The following is an 18,233-nucleotide window of genomic DNA, read 5'->3' as shown; positions in this document are numbered from 1 at the left end:
TCCCTGGCAACATAACCTCCCAGTAACTAGAAGAATCATATAACATTTGCTGCTCTTTCATTACAAACTAATTTACATATGAGAGGCAGCTGCTTTACTTGGCTTAACTGTTGAGCCAAGCTTGCACCTCATAGTGTGTTCAGTAGACAATGCTACTTCCCTATATAAATGCCCTTCCCTCACTTAACAAATCAATTCATGTGAGCAACACACGCACACAAATGGAAGGAGGGAGGGAGGGAGAGAATTTTTTTTATAGCAGGGGAAATAATAATATTTTGGTTAGAAAATGGGAAAAAAGAACCCATATGCCCAAAATTGGAATATCAATCTGTTGCCTCCAGAATAGGACAGAATAAGTTTGGAGCCTGGACATTATATTGGTGGATGTATTAGGAAGGGATGATCAAGGAACCAAGTTTTGGTCTAACTGTTTGGGGGTTTTTAATCAGCCACCCAGAGTTGTGGTACATAAGACGGGTGGCCGTACACATTTTAACTAAAGAAATAAAATAAGCAAATATAACAATATTTGAGATGCCTTTATTATAAACATTAAATATTAAAAAAAATGGATGACTCAAAAAAAAATAACTTGTCGTTTCTTGAACTAAAAAAATTCTATCAAGGTGATTACTATAACAATCAGCCGATATTGGTACTATAAATTCCGAATGTTAATTTTATCCAACTGTTAGTAAGCATTGAACTTTCTGTTCTTTCACCCCACAGAACTGAACAACTTGGTACAGAGGCCCATTTAATGTGCTTTAATATCAGAAATGTCATTACCATTTTTGGCTTCATGTATGGAATGCTTGCATGGGAAAAAAATCCCTATCATTTTCAAATATATTTTAACGTTATTGTTATTCTGAAAAGTTTAATCTTTGGAATGATCTGTGGCAAGTCTTTCTTCCCACTTACTGTTGGTTTAGTTTTAACTTAACACTATTATGTAGAATATTTTTAGAAATCTGTAGTTTATTATGTAAGAATGCTATCTTCCATTTATTTACAATTATCATAGTTTCATATTAAAAAAACCTACAGAAAAACCTTGCAAAGTGCCTTGTAAAGTTCTGGATACAATAGTAAACATATGTATTAGGTATGTATTAATATAGCAATAGAAATAGCACTTAGACTTATATATTACTTTACAATGCTTTTACAGCCCTCTCTAAGCAATTTACAGAGGCAGCATATTGCCCTCAACAACAATCTGGGTCCTCATTTTACCATCCTCAGAAGGATGAAAGGCTGAGTCAACCTTGAGCCTGGTGAGAGTTGAACTGCAAATTGTAGTCAGCCGCCAGGCAGCAGAAGTAGCCTGCAGTACTGCGCTCTAAACACTACGCCACCGTAGCTCATATAAGTGACCAAGTAATCATAGGCATAAAAAATCCTGCTCCTAGAAAAATTCTGCCTACACATTTTCAAGCTTGGATGCCCTATGTTTACTGGGAATGTCTGCAACAATGGGGAGTTGTGTTTGATCGAATACATTTGTACTATTTTCCACAATATGATTAATAGGGCACATGGAAATTAAATGTGCACAACTGTCTCAATAATTTTTAAGAGATGTGTAGGATCATATGCAGTAGAACAGTTATATACTGACTTTCCATTAGCTGTACTGATAATACTTATTTGATAAAAAAATAGAAGAATCTGCATTAATCGTCCCTCTCTCCCTGAAACACATCTAATAATTTGGTATGTGAAGGTCCATCTAAACCAAAGCCTACAGGTTTTGTTCGGCTTAATGCCTTAACTTTATTACTTATAAATTTAGTATGTAAACATTGGACTTTAAAGTTATCTATAACATCCAGTAGTAAATAAAACAATTTTTAAAAATCTGATGGGCTTCAAATTTATATTAAAACATTAGCAGAAATTGAAAAAGAAATTAAAGATTGTATGTTCTTTGTATGATTTTAAAATTCCTTGGTTATATTGTTTTTCCTGAAACTATTTAATTATTTATTCCAATCAACATGGTTGAAAGGTGAAATATTTGCAGAAGTATATCATGTAAGTGAACAAACATTTCATTCAAACAATATTGTAGACATAAACCATCTTCAATATTACTGTCTGTTCTTGATAATGCTTTTAAATAACAGCATTTCTACTGATAATGCAATAACTGTTTTGCAGTAGTATAAAATAATTTTCATCACACTGACAGACTTTTGGAAATATATTCTGCCAATTTTTGTGAGTAAATACCTAATTGCAAGATTGCTCTGAAAATATGTGCTGATAGGTGAATTTCTAGATTATCTGTATTGTATTGTGCACTTAATTCTAACAAATAAAACGATGGAGAGTTTAATATTAAGTTAATTTAGCTTGAGACCAAAAGCCTTATTATTAAAAAATATCCTGAGATATGCTTTTCCTTCATTTTCCTTCATTTCCAAAGCTATATTTAATTTTAAATAAAAGTTTAAATAATCATATTGCTTGAAATATAAATTTCCCAAACTATAATTAAAGTGACAGAATATTGATAAAATATTCACTCATTATTCTAAGGTGACTAAATAACAACATTAAGACTCTTAATATATTACAAGTTGTACTGAAATAATCTACTATATTAAAACTGAGAAGATGGTCTATATTATTAGATTTAATAACATGTTAAAATATTTAAGTATTTCTATAAAATACTTTATGGCTATAGCTTTAGTTTCTTCATATATCTCTTCTTTAAATCACTACTTTTTATTGCTTTTGATTACATTAGCAATATTTTAGTTGTCTTCCATCGTATCTTCTAGTTGTTATACTTTACTAATAAAATATTTAAATGTTAAAAAGTACTCAAACTGTGTTTGATGATCAAACTATATTAAACATTAACTAAAAGTATTTATTAACTATTATTTTAAATTAGTACAGTGAAGTAGTTTGAAAATAATTTAGCAGATTTCTCCCTGTTGTGGGAAAGCAATAACTCAGCTGCATGCAATAGTTTTCTCAACCAATTTTTTGAAGTGCAGGGTTATTTAATTAAATATCCATTTTTTTTACTTCAAATACAAAAAAACCTGTCTGATCTAACAGACATCAGCATCGTACTCTAGAAACTCTTGTAATGTGGGGTGAAGTAATTGCTTTGCTTTTATCTTCAATTTTAGAAATAGAATATATTTCTGTCTTGTTTCTAAAACAATTTTCTATTTTTCTCTTATATTTTCTGTGCTTTTAAAGTTGTAGTAACGTTTCGGCAGAATCTCATCTGCCATCATCAGGTTTCTGTATTGTATTCGTCTGTGAGTCAGACTTTGTGAAAGGCTGTGAAAGTCTGACTCACAGACAAATACAATATAGAAGCCCGATGATGGCAGATGAGATTCTGCCAAAACGTTGCTACAACTTTAAAAGCACAACTACAATGATGTGGGAAAATACCCGAACGAAGCTGAATGCCATACATGTAAGTACCCCGAAAACTTAAGAATGAATGAATATATATATATATATATATATATATATATATATATATATATATATATATGGATCTTTGGTTGTTCGGGTTTTCTCCGCGTAAGATTCAAGTATCTAGGCAACGTTTCGATGAAGTCTCATTCATCATCTTCAGGCTTCTGTCTCCGGCTCTGTGCTTCTCAGAGTAATGTGAGATTGCAGCTGCTTCCTCCTTTTAACTGCCAGTGGGGTGGGACTTGATTGGGTGGGGGCTTGGCTGTGTTCTGATTGGGTGGGGTGTGTTCTCATTGGTAGGGGGTTTGGCTGTGTTCTGATTGGTTGGGGGTTAGCCGTGTTCTGATTGGTTGGAGGCGTGTTCTGTTCAGGTGGGGGCTTGGTTGTGCTCAGGTTAGTCTTAGTTGCTGGGGATTTGAGCTGGTGAGTTGTGATCTTGCTGTTTGGCTTCTAGTTCGTGGTCCTGCTGCATCTTCATAGTGGGTGTCGGTTTGCTTCATGTATGGCTCAGAGGGGTTTGAAGTGGGTAGTGATGCAGCTGCAGTGCAGCTTTTGGTCCATGGTCGTGTCTCATTTTCTGAATGGGTGGGAGTCTGTTTTCTACATGGAAGTGTGGTGGTGGCATCTTGTGTGGCTCTCATGGGTGTGGGTCTGGTGTCTTTCTTCATGTTAGGTACTCGTCTGTTCATGAGGGCGGGTTTCCAAATGGCTGGAAGGCGGGAGGTGTCATCTCGTTTGTTCATGCTGTGTGGGCGTTTTTCTATCTCTATGGCTTCTCTGATTATTCTGCTGTTGAAGTGTTCGGTTTTGGCGATAGTTCTGGTATTTTTAAAATCAATTTCATGTCCTGTGGCTTTGAGGTGTTGGACCAGGGAAGAGGTCGTTTCTTCTTTTTTGATTGAGTTCTTATGTTCTTCAATGCGTGCACTTATTCTTCTGTTAGTTTGTCCAATGTATGTGGTAGGGCAGGCAGTGCAGGGGATTTCGTATACTCCTTGGTTTATACTCCACATATAATTTTCCTGGTAATCTGTACTGTTCTTTATATATGGATTTTATTTCACAGATGCATATTTTGAATGAAAAAAGATCACAATATATAGAGAAATATGAAAACAGATGAATAACTGCATTCGAGTAAGACACTTTCATATTTTTTAAAAGGCAGATTAAAAAACAACCACACATCCTCATTCTCATAAACAAGATACAGAACAAGAAAAACAAACTGATTTTAAATCCATGCCTTGTATTAATATTCCACAAGTACTACAGCAGCGCAGGAGATGGAATGATGATTCTCTGAAAATTCCAGAGTGGGTTGAAAAAAGACACACACAGGAAATAAAATATCCTAAAGTATACACTTGAAATTGATGCCATTTCTACTATTACTTGTTTTTAATTAACATTTCTTAATCACCTCATCCATCGATTGGGATTACAGGTTAATCTGGTAAATGCAAATTTGTGTATTTATGCTTTCAAAAATCATCTAAAAAGATATTACTTTCTTCGCCAGTATTTGAATCATGGCTTCTGTTCTCAAAGAAATATTCAATTTTCCCTGGATGGAAACTTTTTGTATCTTAAAAAAAGTACCTTATAACTTTTTTACATGGTGAGATGAAACACAAAGTCTTTTGTTGGCATTCCTGTCCCTTGCACCATGTAACCCACCTACAGTATAAGGTATCTTGTGTGAAGTGATGTAGCACATTAGAGGATTCAAGTTCAGAGAACTAACAGAGAGTGGCTTTTTCCAAATAATCAGCATGCTTTTTGCTCTCTTCCATTTTCTTCAGTTTTGCTCCAATTCTCTCTAGTCCCATCCAGGGAAAACAGAAATATGTACACAGTGAGCAGCCATTTGTCTCCATAAGTTGAGCTGTGATATCAGATAAACAGAGGCATCTGTTTGTACAGTCCGATGGTCTTCATTGCACTCGCTTTCGTATGTACTGCCCAAACAAGTATTCTCTTTCTGCCTTACAGCTCAGTGCAGTGATAAAGTCTGTTTATAGTATGTTACAACTTGAATTAGAGAAGCAAATTTTTAAAAAACTGTAAATACATTACCTAAGAATGATTCACCACAATGTACATACGCAGATGGTTCCCATTTAGCGCCTGCCTCAGATAGCAACCATTTGAAAATATAATGGCAATTAATCATAATAAATGGTGTAAAAATTATTTTTGATCAATGTTTGCATTTGCAACCAACTGTCTGCACCTGAGACATACTTTGGAATGAGTGAATGCTGGCATTGTTGCGCCTGCCTGCCTGCCTACCTATCTACCTACCTAATTCATATAGCCATTCATCTCACAAAACAAGTCACTGGGCAGCTTTTATCTAAATGAGGCAGAAGCAACCAGTGTGTGTTTTTCTTTTTCATGTGGTTTGCTTAAGAACCATTTGTGGTTGCTAAATGAGGACTAGCCTCAAGCAGCGTGTCCCAGTATGGTGTCTTTCTGGATTGAGTCCAATTCACAAAAATAAAAAGTCTAGTCCCAAGACATTGATGTAAATGAAAATTGGTACAAGCAATATGACGACTATATCTCACTCCAAACATTTTGCACTACCTTTGGCAACTGTTAATTATTTATTTTAAACAACAACAAAATATCCTCTCATAATGTACACTCACTGACAGATCTATGACCACTGCCGGCTCTGCTACTGTTATACCAAGCTATTTTTTGAGTATTTTTCAAGACACAGCATTCTTATTATCTTTCTGTATTATAAGCTAAGACAGTTATAGAAAGTAAAATTCAAGTTGTTTCATTTTGTTTAAGAGGCAGATCAACAAAGTAATCCAGCTCAACTTTGGGTGACTTAGACTGACACATTCAGGCAATTTTCTTAGCAGGTTACAGAACAAGTTTGCAACTGCCTTCTAACTGGATATTTTTTTACTTCCCAATATAGACTGCAATATTGGTTTCTATTCACATATTTGCCAGGCCTGATCCTGCTTAGCTTTCTAAATAAGGCAAAGTCAGTTATGTGCTGCCATTATAGCTAGGTTATTAATAATAATATTAATCTACTTACTGTATTTGTTGAGTTTCCATTTAAATGTAAACCACTGTCAAAGAGAGGGGAAGAAGCACGACTACTGTGATCACTTGATGGTCCAGGGGAACCTGAAATGGTTTTTTTGAAAAAGAAATATTTTCTTCTATGTTTGAGTTTATTACCGTAGGTTGTGTTAGAAAAAAAAAACATCAAATGCATGTAAACAACTTGATTTGTTTACGCAAGTAAAGGAAAATATATGATTTCATTAATTTATGTCCTATGTCAAAGATATAAAGTTGGTATTGGAGCTGAGGAATTAAGAGTTTGAAATGCTTAACCAAGTTCAATAGTATATATCCCATTTTCTATAGAACTCAAATTTTAGCCTATGGAAACATATGCCAAATACCTGTACTTCATCTTAATTTCTACACCAGTGGTCTAGAAATTACACCTATAAAGAGTGATTGATCTCATCAAGTCAAGAGAAAACCCAACATCACTTTTTAAGTAAATGAAATAATGCAACCCTGAAAAAGACCAAGACCGGTTCTTCATCATTCCATAGGCCAGTACAAGAAATAATGTGTTTAAATTACATCAAAGCAGATTTTTTTTTATTTCTATCCTCTGTCTTTTTAAAGACAGAAGCTGGTGCAACCATTCAGGAAGAAATAAGTATTCAATTTTATAGCCTTTTGTTATAAAGGTCAATTCTACACAGGGACTTCTGATATTATTGCATGTCAGCAACTACATGATAAAAAAAGCACCTTCTACACTTTATTTTCATCTGTTACTGATTCATTTTTCCTTTATCTTTAATATTTCTTTTTATTTATTTTGCCAAATAAACAAACCACCCTAAGGTCTCAGCAAATGTAGCAAGACAGTAGGTTCAAACTCATTCAGGAGCTTGTAGCTAAAAAGGCAATAACAGTCAGCACTTCAACAGAATATCCCATCTTTTGCAGGCCTCCAATTTTAATAATAAAGTTACTGGAAAAATTGCAACTAGAGTACTAGAAGTTAATGGACTGAATACTAAACATTATTGGATAAATTACAACTGGGATACATTCTTTGACAACCGTTTTGAGAAAAGAGGACAATAGTGACACCATACTGAAAATTCAGGCCAGAGGATTTGTTTTGGAGACTTATTCAGCGAAGTAAAAGGATAATAGATTTCTAATTGCACTGCCATTCTCACAATTGGATTAAAAAAATATTCTGAAGGGGCTTTGTGAAAATTGCAGCATTTACTTAATTCTGTACAATTGGAACTAAATCTATTTGTTTTTAAACTCGGATAAGGGGTCTATTAAAATCAAGCAACCTCAAACAAAATATATATCCAGTATACTGCAATTGAAGAACCATTTCTAAAGCTTTTCATACAATACTGACAAAATGGTCTGTCTGACATTAATAATGATGCTTATGATGGAACCATTCCCAAGAGGCTACTTTTAATTCCTTACAATTAAATTCAGAATTTATGCATAGCTGTTTACAACTAAAAAGAGAGAAAATACTGAAATACTGTTCATCCTTCACTCTTTTTAGAATTCTTCCTGTATTTTGAAAAGAAACATAATTAGCTTTAAAAGCTTCCAGTACAAATCAAGTTTCATAACGTTTTAGCAATTTAATAGCAATTTTTACCCCACTTTAATGGGTTATGTTTCTTGGGATATAATTATTAAAAATGAATTTGATGCAGAGATTATATAGAGACCAAAGTACCATTGCATTCAGAAGCAAAGTTCCATGGCAATCAAAAGTATACATAAGATGATTCACAATTACAGCATTATAAAAGTTAAAATCTTGATTCTCATGAAGCTATCACATATGGTTCTGGGATAGACAATGCAACAGGCTGAGCATCTTTGAGATTGCTATAGATATAGATTCTGCCCATCAACTTTAAGAGCACAGAAGATGTGTTTGTTTATTTGCTTATTTATTTATTTATTGGACATATATGGCCACCTATCTCCATATGAGACTCTAGGCAGCTAACAACAAAAATGCCTTCTAAGCACCTGTAGGTATTGGAAGATGGTGACAGGAGGAACCCCCAAAGTAAAGAGTCTCTGTGACAGCTCCCTTCTTCTGGAACAGCTTGTCTCTCAAGCAAGGAAGTAGGTCCAACTTTCCAGCCCTTCCAGCAGCTCATTAAAAATCTGGCAGGAATGTTATTTTTAGTTTACCAAGGATTAATTATAATTTAACTGTCAAAGTAAACCATATTTGTTGTATTGTACAATATTACCAAAGAAGTAGTGCAAGATTGGAAAATAATTGTGGACACACAGAGCCTATAGAATTGCCAAAGTCAGGGACGATTGAACATCATCATCACAATACTGTTCATTTTTACTGCTGCATTGGTTGCAGCTGTTACTTTTTTTATATATGTTTAAAGTTGGTTGACTGAAATGGTTTATGAATGTATAGATAATTCTCTATGGTGAAATCCAAACCTCGCAACAATCACGAGGCAGCATTTTCTTCGAAGCTTACGTGGAAAACCCATTATAAAGTTAATTTCAAGAAACATGGCATAAGTTACCAAAATGGATCTATTATGGCATAAGTTCACATGGTACATAATTCACATAGTTAACCAGAATATATTTTGGTCCAGACATTGCAAAAAGTATTTGGAAAGCACTGAATAGAAGCTGCTCACATATATCTATATACAATGTGTGTGTGTGTGTGTGTGTGTGTGTGTGTGTGTGATATTATATATGTGTGTGTGTATCCTATAAATAAATATTGTACATTTACAATATCGCAAGTATATTTGGAGACATTGGGCAAGAGATAGTGATTACATATACAATATATTTTAAGAAAATTGCACATGAAAGTAATTTTCATTTTTTTTTTGAAAAAATTACCATTATGCTAAATTGGGCAGACTGATGACAAAATAAAAATAAAACGGAAACAGAGTTAGGTACACCTCCTGCCGCTCCTTCAGCCTCCCTCAATTCTCCCAAATTTGTTCTAGAATATTAAGAGGGATGCAATTATGATAATTCACAGTATATAAAAAGTTGAAAATTTTCTGTTGCTTCTTTTTATATTTCTTAGTGGCGAGTCTCTCTTACGATACATAGCTTTTCGGTAATTAATATTTCTCCCCTTATTTTTGTATGTATGTGCATGTATATGTGTTATTTAGAAAACAGGGCATGTGTTGATCTATTGTCTTCTTCTTTAAAATAGTGCTCAGAGTGGACAGCAATCTCTTAGTTTGCCTTTCGACTGACTAGGAACAATTCTGTCCAACATAGATCCTAGATATACCCATTGGGCAGGGGAAGAGGTCTACTTCCAATTCTCAGGGTCACACTGTCAAAATTGGTAGGTCATCTGAATAGCCTGCTTAGTCACTAAAATTGTCAGAATTTTATATTTCTTCTCTGATGCTTTCTGAACCTGTCTCTTTCTCGAGCATCAGGTCTAAGACAAAATACCAACATCCAAGAGCATATCTGCAATATATTCATGCCATGACAAAGCTATATGACACAATGAAAAAAGTGGATGCTCCACACCCTAACCCTCACTCTTAAAAATAGAGTAACCTCCAAATTCTGGCCAAGGATATTCATGTTGCAATATCATGACACATCAGTAGGAAGTCACATACACAGAAAACCCAATACACATACAATACACATATAGGGCGACACTATAGAACAGCAACGTGTAAAACGTGAGTTGGCTATAGCATAAGGTGTAGCCATATATGGCAATATTCCCTATTCCTGTCTAACTTCCTCATGTGTAACATAACCCCCGCTTGCTGCATAATAAAAGAGAGGTGCATAGTACCATCTGGGCTTCCTCTCACCAAAAGAAACCTTTGTGTCGCTGTCATCTTTGCCACTAAGAGGAGCCCGCCCGGACAGTCTGCCTGGGTGCAGGTCGTCAGCTGACTAATTCATCCCGGTAGTGGGACCCGCAACGAATCAACTGGTGACCCTGACGTGATCGTCTCAACGATACGTCCCCGACAAAGCGCGATTCTTGTCTAGGAATGCGCTTCCTTCACTCCTGTACTATGCACCTGGAATAGGCTCGCGCATCATAAGTATGGGCTCCTCACTTTCTCAAGTTCAACTCAAGCATAGGGATGAACTTCTCGCTTTAGTGAAGAAGGCAAATTATTTGCAGAAGGCTAACGGCACAAATGTATATCCTCTGTCAAAAAAGTATTTGGATGATTTTTTGAGTTATGTCCAACAACACTGCCCCGCGTATCCTGCGGAAGGCACTCTTAAGTGTTCCTCTTGGGAACGGATGGGGAAATGGATGCATGAACCACCCAGGGCTCCGCCTCAGATTACTTGTTCTTGGCGTGCCATTATGGCCACCCTTAATATTCTCTTTTCCGATGATTCTATCCAGTCTTCCTCAGACCCACCTTCCGCTGAACTCTGTCCTGTTACTGCCTCGGCACCTCCTCCCTACTCCCCACCCCTTGACTCTTCTCCGAACCCCTCTTCTCCGTTGCCTCCTTCCGCCGCGGCGACAGATCCTCCTGTCCGTAATGCCTTTCAATCGGCTTTGGCGGAAGGAAAGCTATCTGCGGATGATCTTTCTTGTTTCCCTATGATTCTTCAAACCCCCGCTGCCGGGGGTAATCCTGTCCCTCATTATACCCCATTGGAGTGGACTTTGTTAAAGGAATTAAAAACTGCTGCTTCTAAGTATGGCATTGACTCCCCATTTACCCGCCAACTTTTAGCCAACATTTCTACGCATCATCTGGTTCTTGCTTCAGAGTGGAAAGCTATTGCTTCTATGCTTCTCTCTCCCGCTTCGCTTGCCACCTGGCACAATGAATTTCGCCTCGGTATTAACGCTGCTGCTGCAGCCGGACTACCAGCAGGAGTTACTCTCGATCATCTCTTATGCCAAGGTACGGTGCAAAACCCCGCGCAAGAGATCACTATGGGAGCGGGGGGGTACCCAATTATGAGGGAAGCTGCGCTAAATGCCTTCAAGCGGCTCCCTAACACCTCGCAACCTACCCACTCCTTTACTTCTATCCTTCAAGGGCCCTCTGAACCCTATACCTCCTTTATTGATCGTCTCACAGATGCCATTAGCAGGCAGGTGGATAATATTGCCGCTCAGAGCGAACTTCTCATGCGTTTAGCCGTTACTAATGCTAATGTGGACTGTCAGAAAATTCTCAAGCCCCTTCAAGCCTTGCCAATTCAAAATCTTGTGGATTATATTCGCGCGTGCCAGGAAGTAGGCACGGAATCTCACCGCACTGCGGCTTTAGCTTCAGTTCTTTCTTCTACTCTTGCTTTGTCCACCTCTCGCCTGAAGGGAAATTGTTATAATTGCAGGAAGCCTGGCCATTTTTGTTCACAGTGTCGTGCTCCGGGTGGCGGCGGCGCCCCTCGTGGGCGCGGCCAGCCCCCCGGTTCCAAACCAAAAACTGTGTGCCCGCGCTGCCGCAACGGTTTCCATTGGGCCAGCCAGTGTCGCACCAATCCCCGCCCGGCTCAGCAACAGCCGGAAAACTAGTTTCGGGGCCAACAGCTAGCCCCACTCCAAAGGCTGTACCTACTTCCTTGCCAGTCCTTCTATCCGAATCCATTGTCTATGAGGATCCTGGATCTGTCGTCACCCTTCCTCTGACAGTAGCATTTCCTGTCCCTTCACAGCACCCTTTGCTGATCATTCCTAACTCCACCCTGACTATTGAAGGAGTGGTGGCAGCCCCGTTCCTCTATGATGATCAATCTTTAGTGAATCTTTCCCTGGCCTGCATAGGGGACCACCCCTTCTCAATGGCCAAGGGTTCTATTGTTGCCACCCTTGTCATTCTTCCTCCCCCTTCTGATTTGTTAGCTTTGGATCACCCAGTGGAAGGAAATAAGCCCATGATGACCGTCCAATTAAATGGTCGTGTCTTTACAGGGTTGGTTGATACAGGCGCAGACGTTTCCGTCATCCGTACCTCTGAGTGGCCCCCTACCTGGCCAACCAAAGAATACCCCTCTGTCCGGGGAGTCGGCGGTGTTCAAACGGCGAAGGTCAGTTCTAAGTGGCTTTCTGCCACTTCTGCTGGTGTCTCCACTACTGCTTACATTCAACCTGTCATCCTTCCTCTTCACGTTAATCTGTGGGGACGGGACCTTCTCTCTCAATTTCATGCCACACTAACCATTCCTTAGCCAATGTCAACTCTTACCCCTCTCAAACTTCAACTCAAATCTTCAACTCCAGTCTGGATTGATCAATGGCCACTACCTGTAGAAAAACGATCAGCCTTACAGGGTTTAGTCAAGGAACAACTTACTTTAGGTCACCTCGAGCCATCACAAAGTCCTTATAATACTCCTGTCTTTGTCGTAAAAAAGAAATCAGGGAAATGGAGGCTCCTTCAGGATTTGAGGGCCATTAATGCCGTCCTCCAACCCATGGGGGCATTACAATGCGGCTTGCCTAATCCTAATATTATTCCTCATAATTATGACCTCGTTATAATTGATCTGAAGGACTGTTTTTTCTCTATACCTTTGAATAAAAGTGATCACCTCTTGTTTGCATTTACGGTGCCAGAATATAACAATGCCAAACCTACCGCTAGATATCAGTGGAAGGTTTTACCTCAGGGCATGTTAAATAGCCCAACTATGTGCCAATATTATGCAGACCAGGTTCTCACCCACTTTCGAGAGAGCCACCCCTCATTTTTAGTATATCATTACATGGATGACATCTTGATAGCAGCTGAAGGACCAAAAGGCACCGTACAAAAAACTATTCCTGAACTCACACAGCAACTCACCGCTGCAGGACTTCATGTAGCGCCTGAGAAGATACAAGCCCATTATCCCTTCCAATATTTAGGCCATAAACTCTTACGATCTACTGCTTCACCAGATCTTCCTCTTATTAATCTTCCCCCTAGCCCCACACTGGTGCAACTCCAACAGTGTTTAGGTACTATCAATATATTCATTTTCCCCCATCTTCATTTCAGGGGGCAACTGCTACTACAGACAGGGCATGTTTTCAGGGTTCCAATAAATGGCATTGCTGCCAAATAAAATTGGTTTGGCGGTTACTATGGGAGAAAGTAAATATCTCAAGTAACCAGGCCCTGTGTCATGGGTCTTTCTAGGTAACAAGCAGTACCTTGAATCCAAGATACCAATATCAACTGGAATTTGTTAAAATATATCTTTTAATTTCAAAAATGGGAAACTAGCAGATAAAGTAACATGTCAGTTATTTCCAAGAATGTCTAATTTCTAAATGGGCAGTTACAGCCTAGTCTTAGAGGAGAAAAATCAAATCATGTTATATGGGCATAGTAAGGAATGTCCTATGGTAAGAGTTGCCTATTTGCTTAAAATTCTCATAGTATGAGCTAATTGACAAGTGGCCTGGCTTAGTTTAGGTTATGGTAAACTTGAACATCACAAGCTTTTGCTGATGAAGCTGCATGCCTACATACAGTATAGGCAAGAAAAACTAAACTCACAGGTATAGACTAGGTGGTACCTGGCTCAAATGTAGCACCTGTGACAGGGAACTAGGTGTCCTAATAGACTGTCACTAAGGTATGAATCTGAAGTTTGCTGCAGCTGCCAAAAAAAGCCCTAATGCAGTCTTAGGTTGCATCAATACACGGATAATGTCAACATCACCTGAAGTGATAATACTACTTTATGCTGCATTGGTGAGACCACATTTGGAACACTACACCCAGTTCTGGTCACCAGAAAGAAAAAGATTTTGATGTTGGTTCATGTATACCAACCAAAATATGTCTGTATATGTTAGTTATGCAGGTACTTCTTGACTTACAACAGTTCATTTAGTGACATTCAAAGTTACAGCAGTACCGAAAAAGTGACTTATCGCCATTTTTCACAGTTACAACCTTTGCAGCATCCCTATGGTCATGTGATCAAAATTCAGACCCTTGACAACTGATTCATATTTAGGACAGTTGCAGTATCCTGGGATCATGAGATCACCTTTTGAGACCTTCTGACAAAGACAATGGGGAAGCCAGATCCATTTAACAACCAGGTTACTAACTTAACAACTGCAGTGATTTACTTAAGAACTGTGGCAAGAAAGGTTGTAAAATGGGGCAAAATTCATTTAACAAATATGTCTCACTTAACAACTTAAGAAATATTGGGCTCAATTGTAGTCGTAAGTCGAGAACTACATGTGCAGAATATCAGTCCAGGGAATCAGTTTAGATGTGCTATGCCAGCCACAGCCTAGTCAGTTGGGAGCTTACAAATTGCTATAAACAAATAAAGAAATATGAAAGGGGCAAAGATAAATTTTAAATAATACAGCATTTTGATCTACAAGTTTTCCTTAAATAAAGTACTCGTGAAAGATGCATTAGGTATGAAGAACGGTCTATTTGTTATGAGAAATATTGCACCAGAAAACATTTTACAAATATCTGTTAATTCCGCCTTACCCAATGGGAGCTTTAGAAATGATGGTGCTTCCCTGAGGTATTGAACGGTGATGGCAACTTCATCGCCAGCATTTCGCAGTAGTTGCACCTGTCAGTGTGATAAATAACAGCTACTTTATACCAAAGAACCAGCCGCAGAGAGCAAAACAATCTACATCAAAAAGCTGCATCTAGATGTGTCAGAAATTCAATACTCAACTTTATTACTGGGATGAAGATTATCTTGAGGATCAAACCACAACAATTATAAAACTTAACTATATCTACTACCAAGAAAGAGATGAAAAATTAACAATGTGAAAAACATTCTTAGTTCCTGCACAGGAAAAACAAACAAATGCAATGCTTCAAAACCATTTCTTATGTAACAGAAGACAATCTAGCTAAAGGAAAATGCTTTAATTTCCGTGTGGGATTGAACTAATCTAGATGTAGGCTTATATTTTTAAAATCCCAAATTTATGAGATTTAAAAATTCTCCACTATGGTTAGATTATTAAATTCTGGCAGAATCTACAGTATGCTTCTGGCTGCATGCAAAGAATATAAGAATGCTGAGTTACAGTTTCCTATGCTATTTCCTATTCCTAGAAATTTAACATTTGGGAACAAATAATATTAATATATATTAAATATTAATGGTTTGCCAATCATTTGAATAGTAACCTGACAGAGACACATTTGCAGTGAGGTAAAATCAAACCCAGTTTGATTTCACACTAAAGTATAGAGAAGTAAAAATAGTAAATACCGAAGTAGAAGATTCTTAAGAAACTACTTTATACCAAGTGTGTGTACATGTGTGCGTGTATGTGTATTTGTGTGTATGTTCCCCCTGCCATCTATACTTAATCCTTTATTTAAAAATAAAATTTCACTTTGAATTACTGGTTAGTAGCAAAAACAATGAGCACTTTTGATAATATTTATAATATCACTAGCAGTCCCATTCAATTGGCAGCAAGTGCTAGCCAAGTATCCTCACTTAATCACAGAGTATGCTACTGCAAAATGTATTGTCTCCTTACAAAAGGAACTTCTTTTTTTATTAGTGAAAAGTCCCAGTTAACATATCAGACCAAACTTGTTAACCTATCTTATCACTGCTCAACCAACTGTTAAAAGCAATGATCAGATTTCAGATTTGCCTTTAAGATATGGGTAATCCAGGCATATTCATGTCTATAACTCTGTCTCTTAAGTATTTCAACTGACTATGTGTTACACTTCTTAAAAGAACATCCAGATTTAGATCCAGGATAGTTACCTTGAAGTTCTTAAAATCTTATCTGAGTATAATTGTCTGAATCCCTACATATATATTGAAATATTAGCTTCTTTTTGGAAGTTGCCTAGTATCTGGTATGATTGTTGTCCTGCAAATGTTGTCATTTAATTAAAAAAAAACCAAGCATAAATGGGGCTTCTGGATAAAGACATTTGATGTATTTCCTAATATAAGGGCTCTTTTTCTCAAGTCAGAGAGAACAAAACACACATTAAGCTAGGCAATAATGGCAACCTGTGTTACTGGAAATGAAAATGTCAGTGTAATATAAACTATGAGACAGTACAATTATGAGGAACAGCCCCAGGTGGACCATCTGTAAGATCTATATTTCTACAAAAAGAAAGAGGGATTTATAAAAAATGCAAACCCACAAAAAGAGTTAAAATGAAATAAAACTGGCATTTGAATACATGTATATGGACAAAGACCATCTGGGAAAACTATCATTATATCATCAAATAAACTAGTGTGGAAAAACTGGTAATTCAATAGAATCCCAGTGCATTGATTTATCCCTTTATAGCAAGATAGGATAGGATAGGATAGGATAGGATAGGATAGGATAGGATAGGATAGGATAGAACAGAATATAATTATTTATTGGCCAAATGTGACCAGACACACAAGAAATTTGTCCCTGGTACATAAGCTCACAGTGTACATATAAACAGCAAATAATAGGTTATAGGTCATAATCATAGTTTCAATCATTAATCATAATTACAAACAACAATGGATAAATCATAAGAAATCAATAGAAGATAGTAGAAAAGATGAGATGAGAAATGAGACAGTGCTGTGGGAATTAAGTGTTCATTAGAGTGATGGCATGGGGAAAAAATATCTTTATGTCTGGTTGTTTTGGCATACAATGCTCTATAGCGGCATCCTGAGAGGAGCAGTTGAAACAGATTATGTCCAGGATGTGAGGATTCTGTAGATATTTTTTCAGCCTTCTTTCCGGTTCTTAAAGTATACAGATTTTCAATGGAGGCAGGCTGGTTGCAACTGTTTTTTCTGCTGTCCTAACTATCTATTGAAGTATGTATCTGTCGTGTTTGGTTGCTGTGGAAAACCAGAAAGTTATTGTGATACAAATGACAGACTCAGTAATTTCTCTGTAGAACTATATCAGCAGATCCTTGGGCAATTGGAGCTTTCTGAGTTGAGGCAGGAAGAAAATTATTTGTTGTGTCTTTTTAATGATGGTTCTAATGTTATGTGTCCATTTCAAGTCCTTGGAGATAATAGAAGTTCTGAAGGTCTCTACTATTAATCCTGTGTTACCTAATATTGTAAGAGGTGGTAGAATAGGAGAGCTTCCTCTAAAATCTATTTTCATCTCTACAGTTTTAAGAATGTTCAGCTCCAGATTGTTCCAGCTGTACCACAGGGCCAGTTGAACTACCTCTTGTCTATATGCAGACTCATTGTCTTGAATGAGACCAATGATGACTGTTGTATCATCTGCAAACTTCACTACTTTAGCAGAGGGATCCTTTGAAATGCAGCCTTTAGTACTGTATATAGAGGGAAGAGTAATGGAGACAGCACATAGTTCTGGGGGGCTACTGTGCTAATTGAAAGGGTGTTCAATGTGATTTTCCCTCGCTTCATCTGCTATTTCCTAATCATTAGAAAGCTTATGATTCATATACAAATGTGGTCAGGTACAGCTAGTTGAATCAGTTTAGCGATGAGAATTTCAGGAATGATGGTGTTGTGTGCTGAACTAAAAATGTTATATTTTTTATTATATTGATTTTATTATATTGATTGAAAATTAAGTATCACCATGACTCTTTTCTGAACATTGCTATCTACAGCATATTGCTTCTTCAATTTGACTAGTTGATGGTCAAGTTGTTCATGTTAATTTCAACCCCACAAAGCCAGGAAATCAGTAGCTAAGAACAGCATCTCAGTAATAATGTTATGAAATG

At 37.2% G+C, this 18,233-nt stretch overlaps 1 protein-coding gene across 1 annotated transcript in view; it reads right to left on the bottom strand.

Moving 5' to 3' along the window:
* The window catches only part of SNTG2 (syntrophin gamma 2), a 180,892-nt gene that overhangs the window by 106,161 nt on the left and 56,498 nt on the right, over positions 1-18,233 (bottom strand). Inside the window, exons 7-8 of the mRNA XM_026726560.2 lie at positions 15,000-15,087; positions 6,530-6,621 (exon numbers count right to left, since the gene is read on the bottom strand). Of these exons, the coding sequence (XP_026582345.2) occupies positions 6,530-6,621; positions 15,000-15,087 (180 nt within the window). The remainder of the gene's footprint in view (positions 1-6,529; positions 6,622-14,999; positions 15,088-18,233) is intronic.

The sequence above is a fragment of the Pseudonaja textilis genome, chromosome 1, assembly GCF_049901715.1.
Source record: "Pseudonaja textilis isolate UNSWEBS1 chromosome 1, rPseTex1.2, whole genome shotgun sequence".
Classification (NCBI taxonomy): Eukaryota; Metazoa; Chordata; class Lepidosauria; order Squamata; family Elapidae; genus Pseudonaja; species Pseudonaja textilis.
This window is presented reverse-complemented; position numbering and strand designations above follow the sequence as displayed.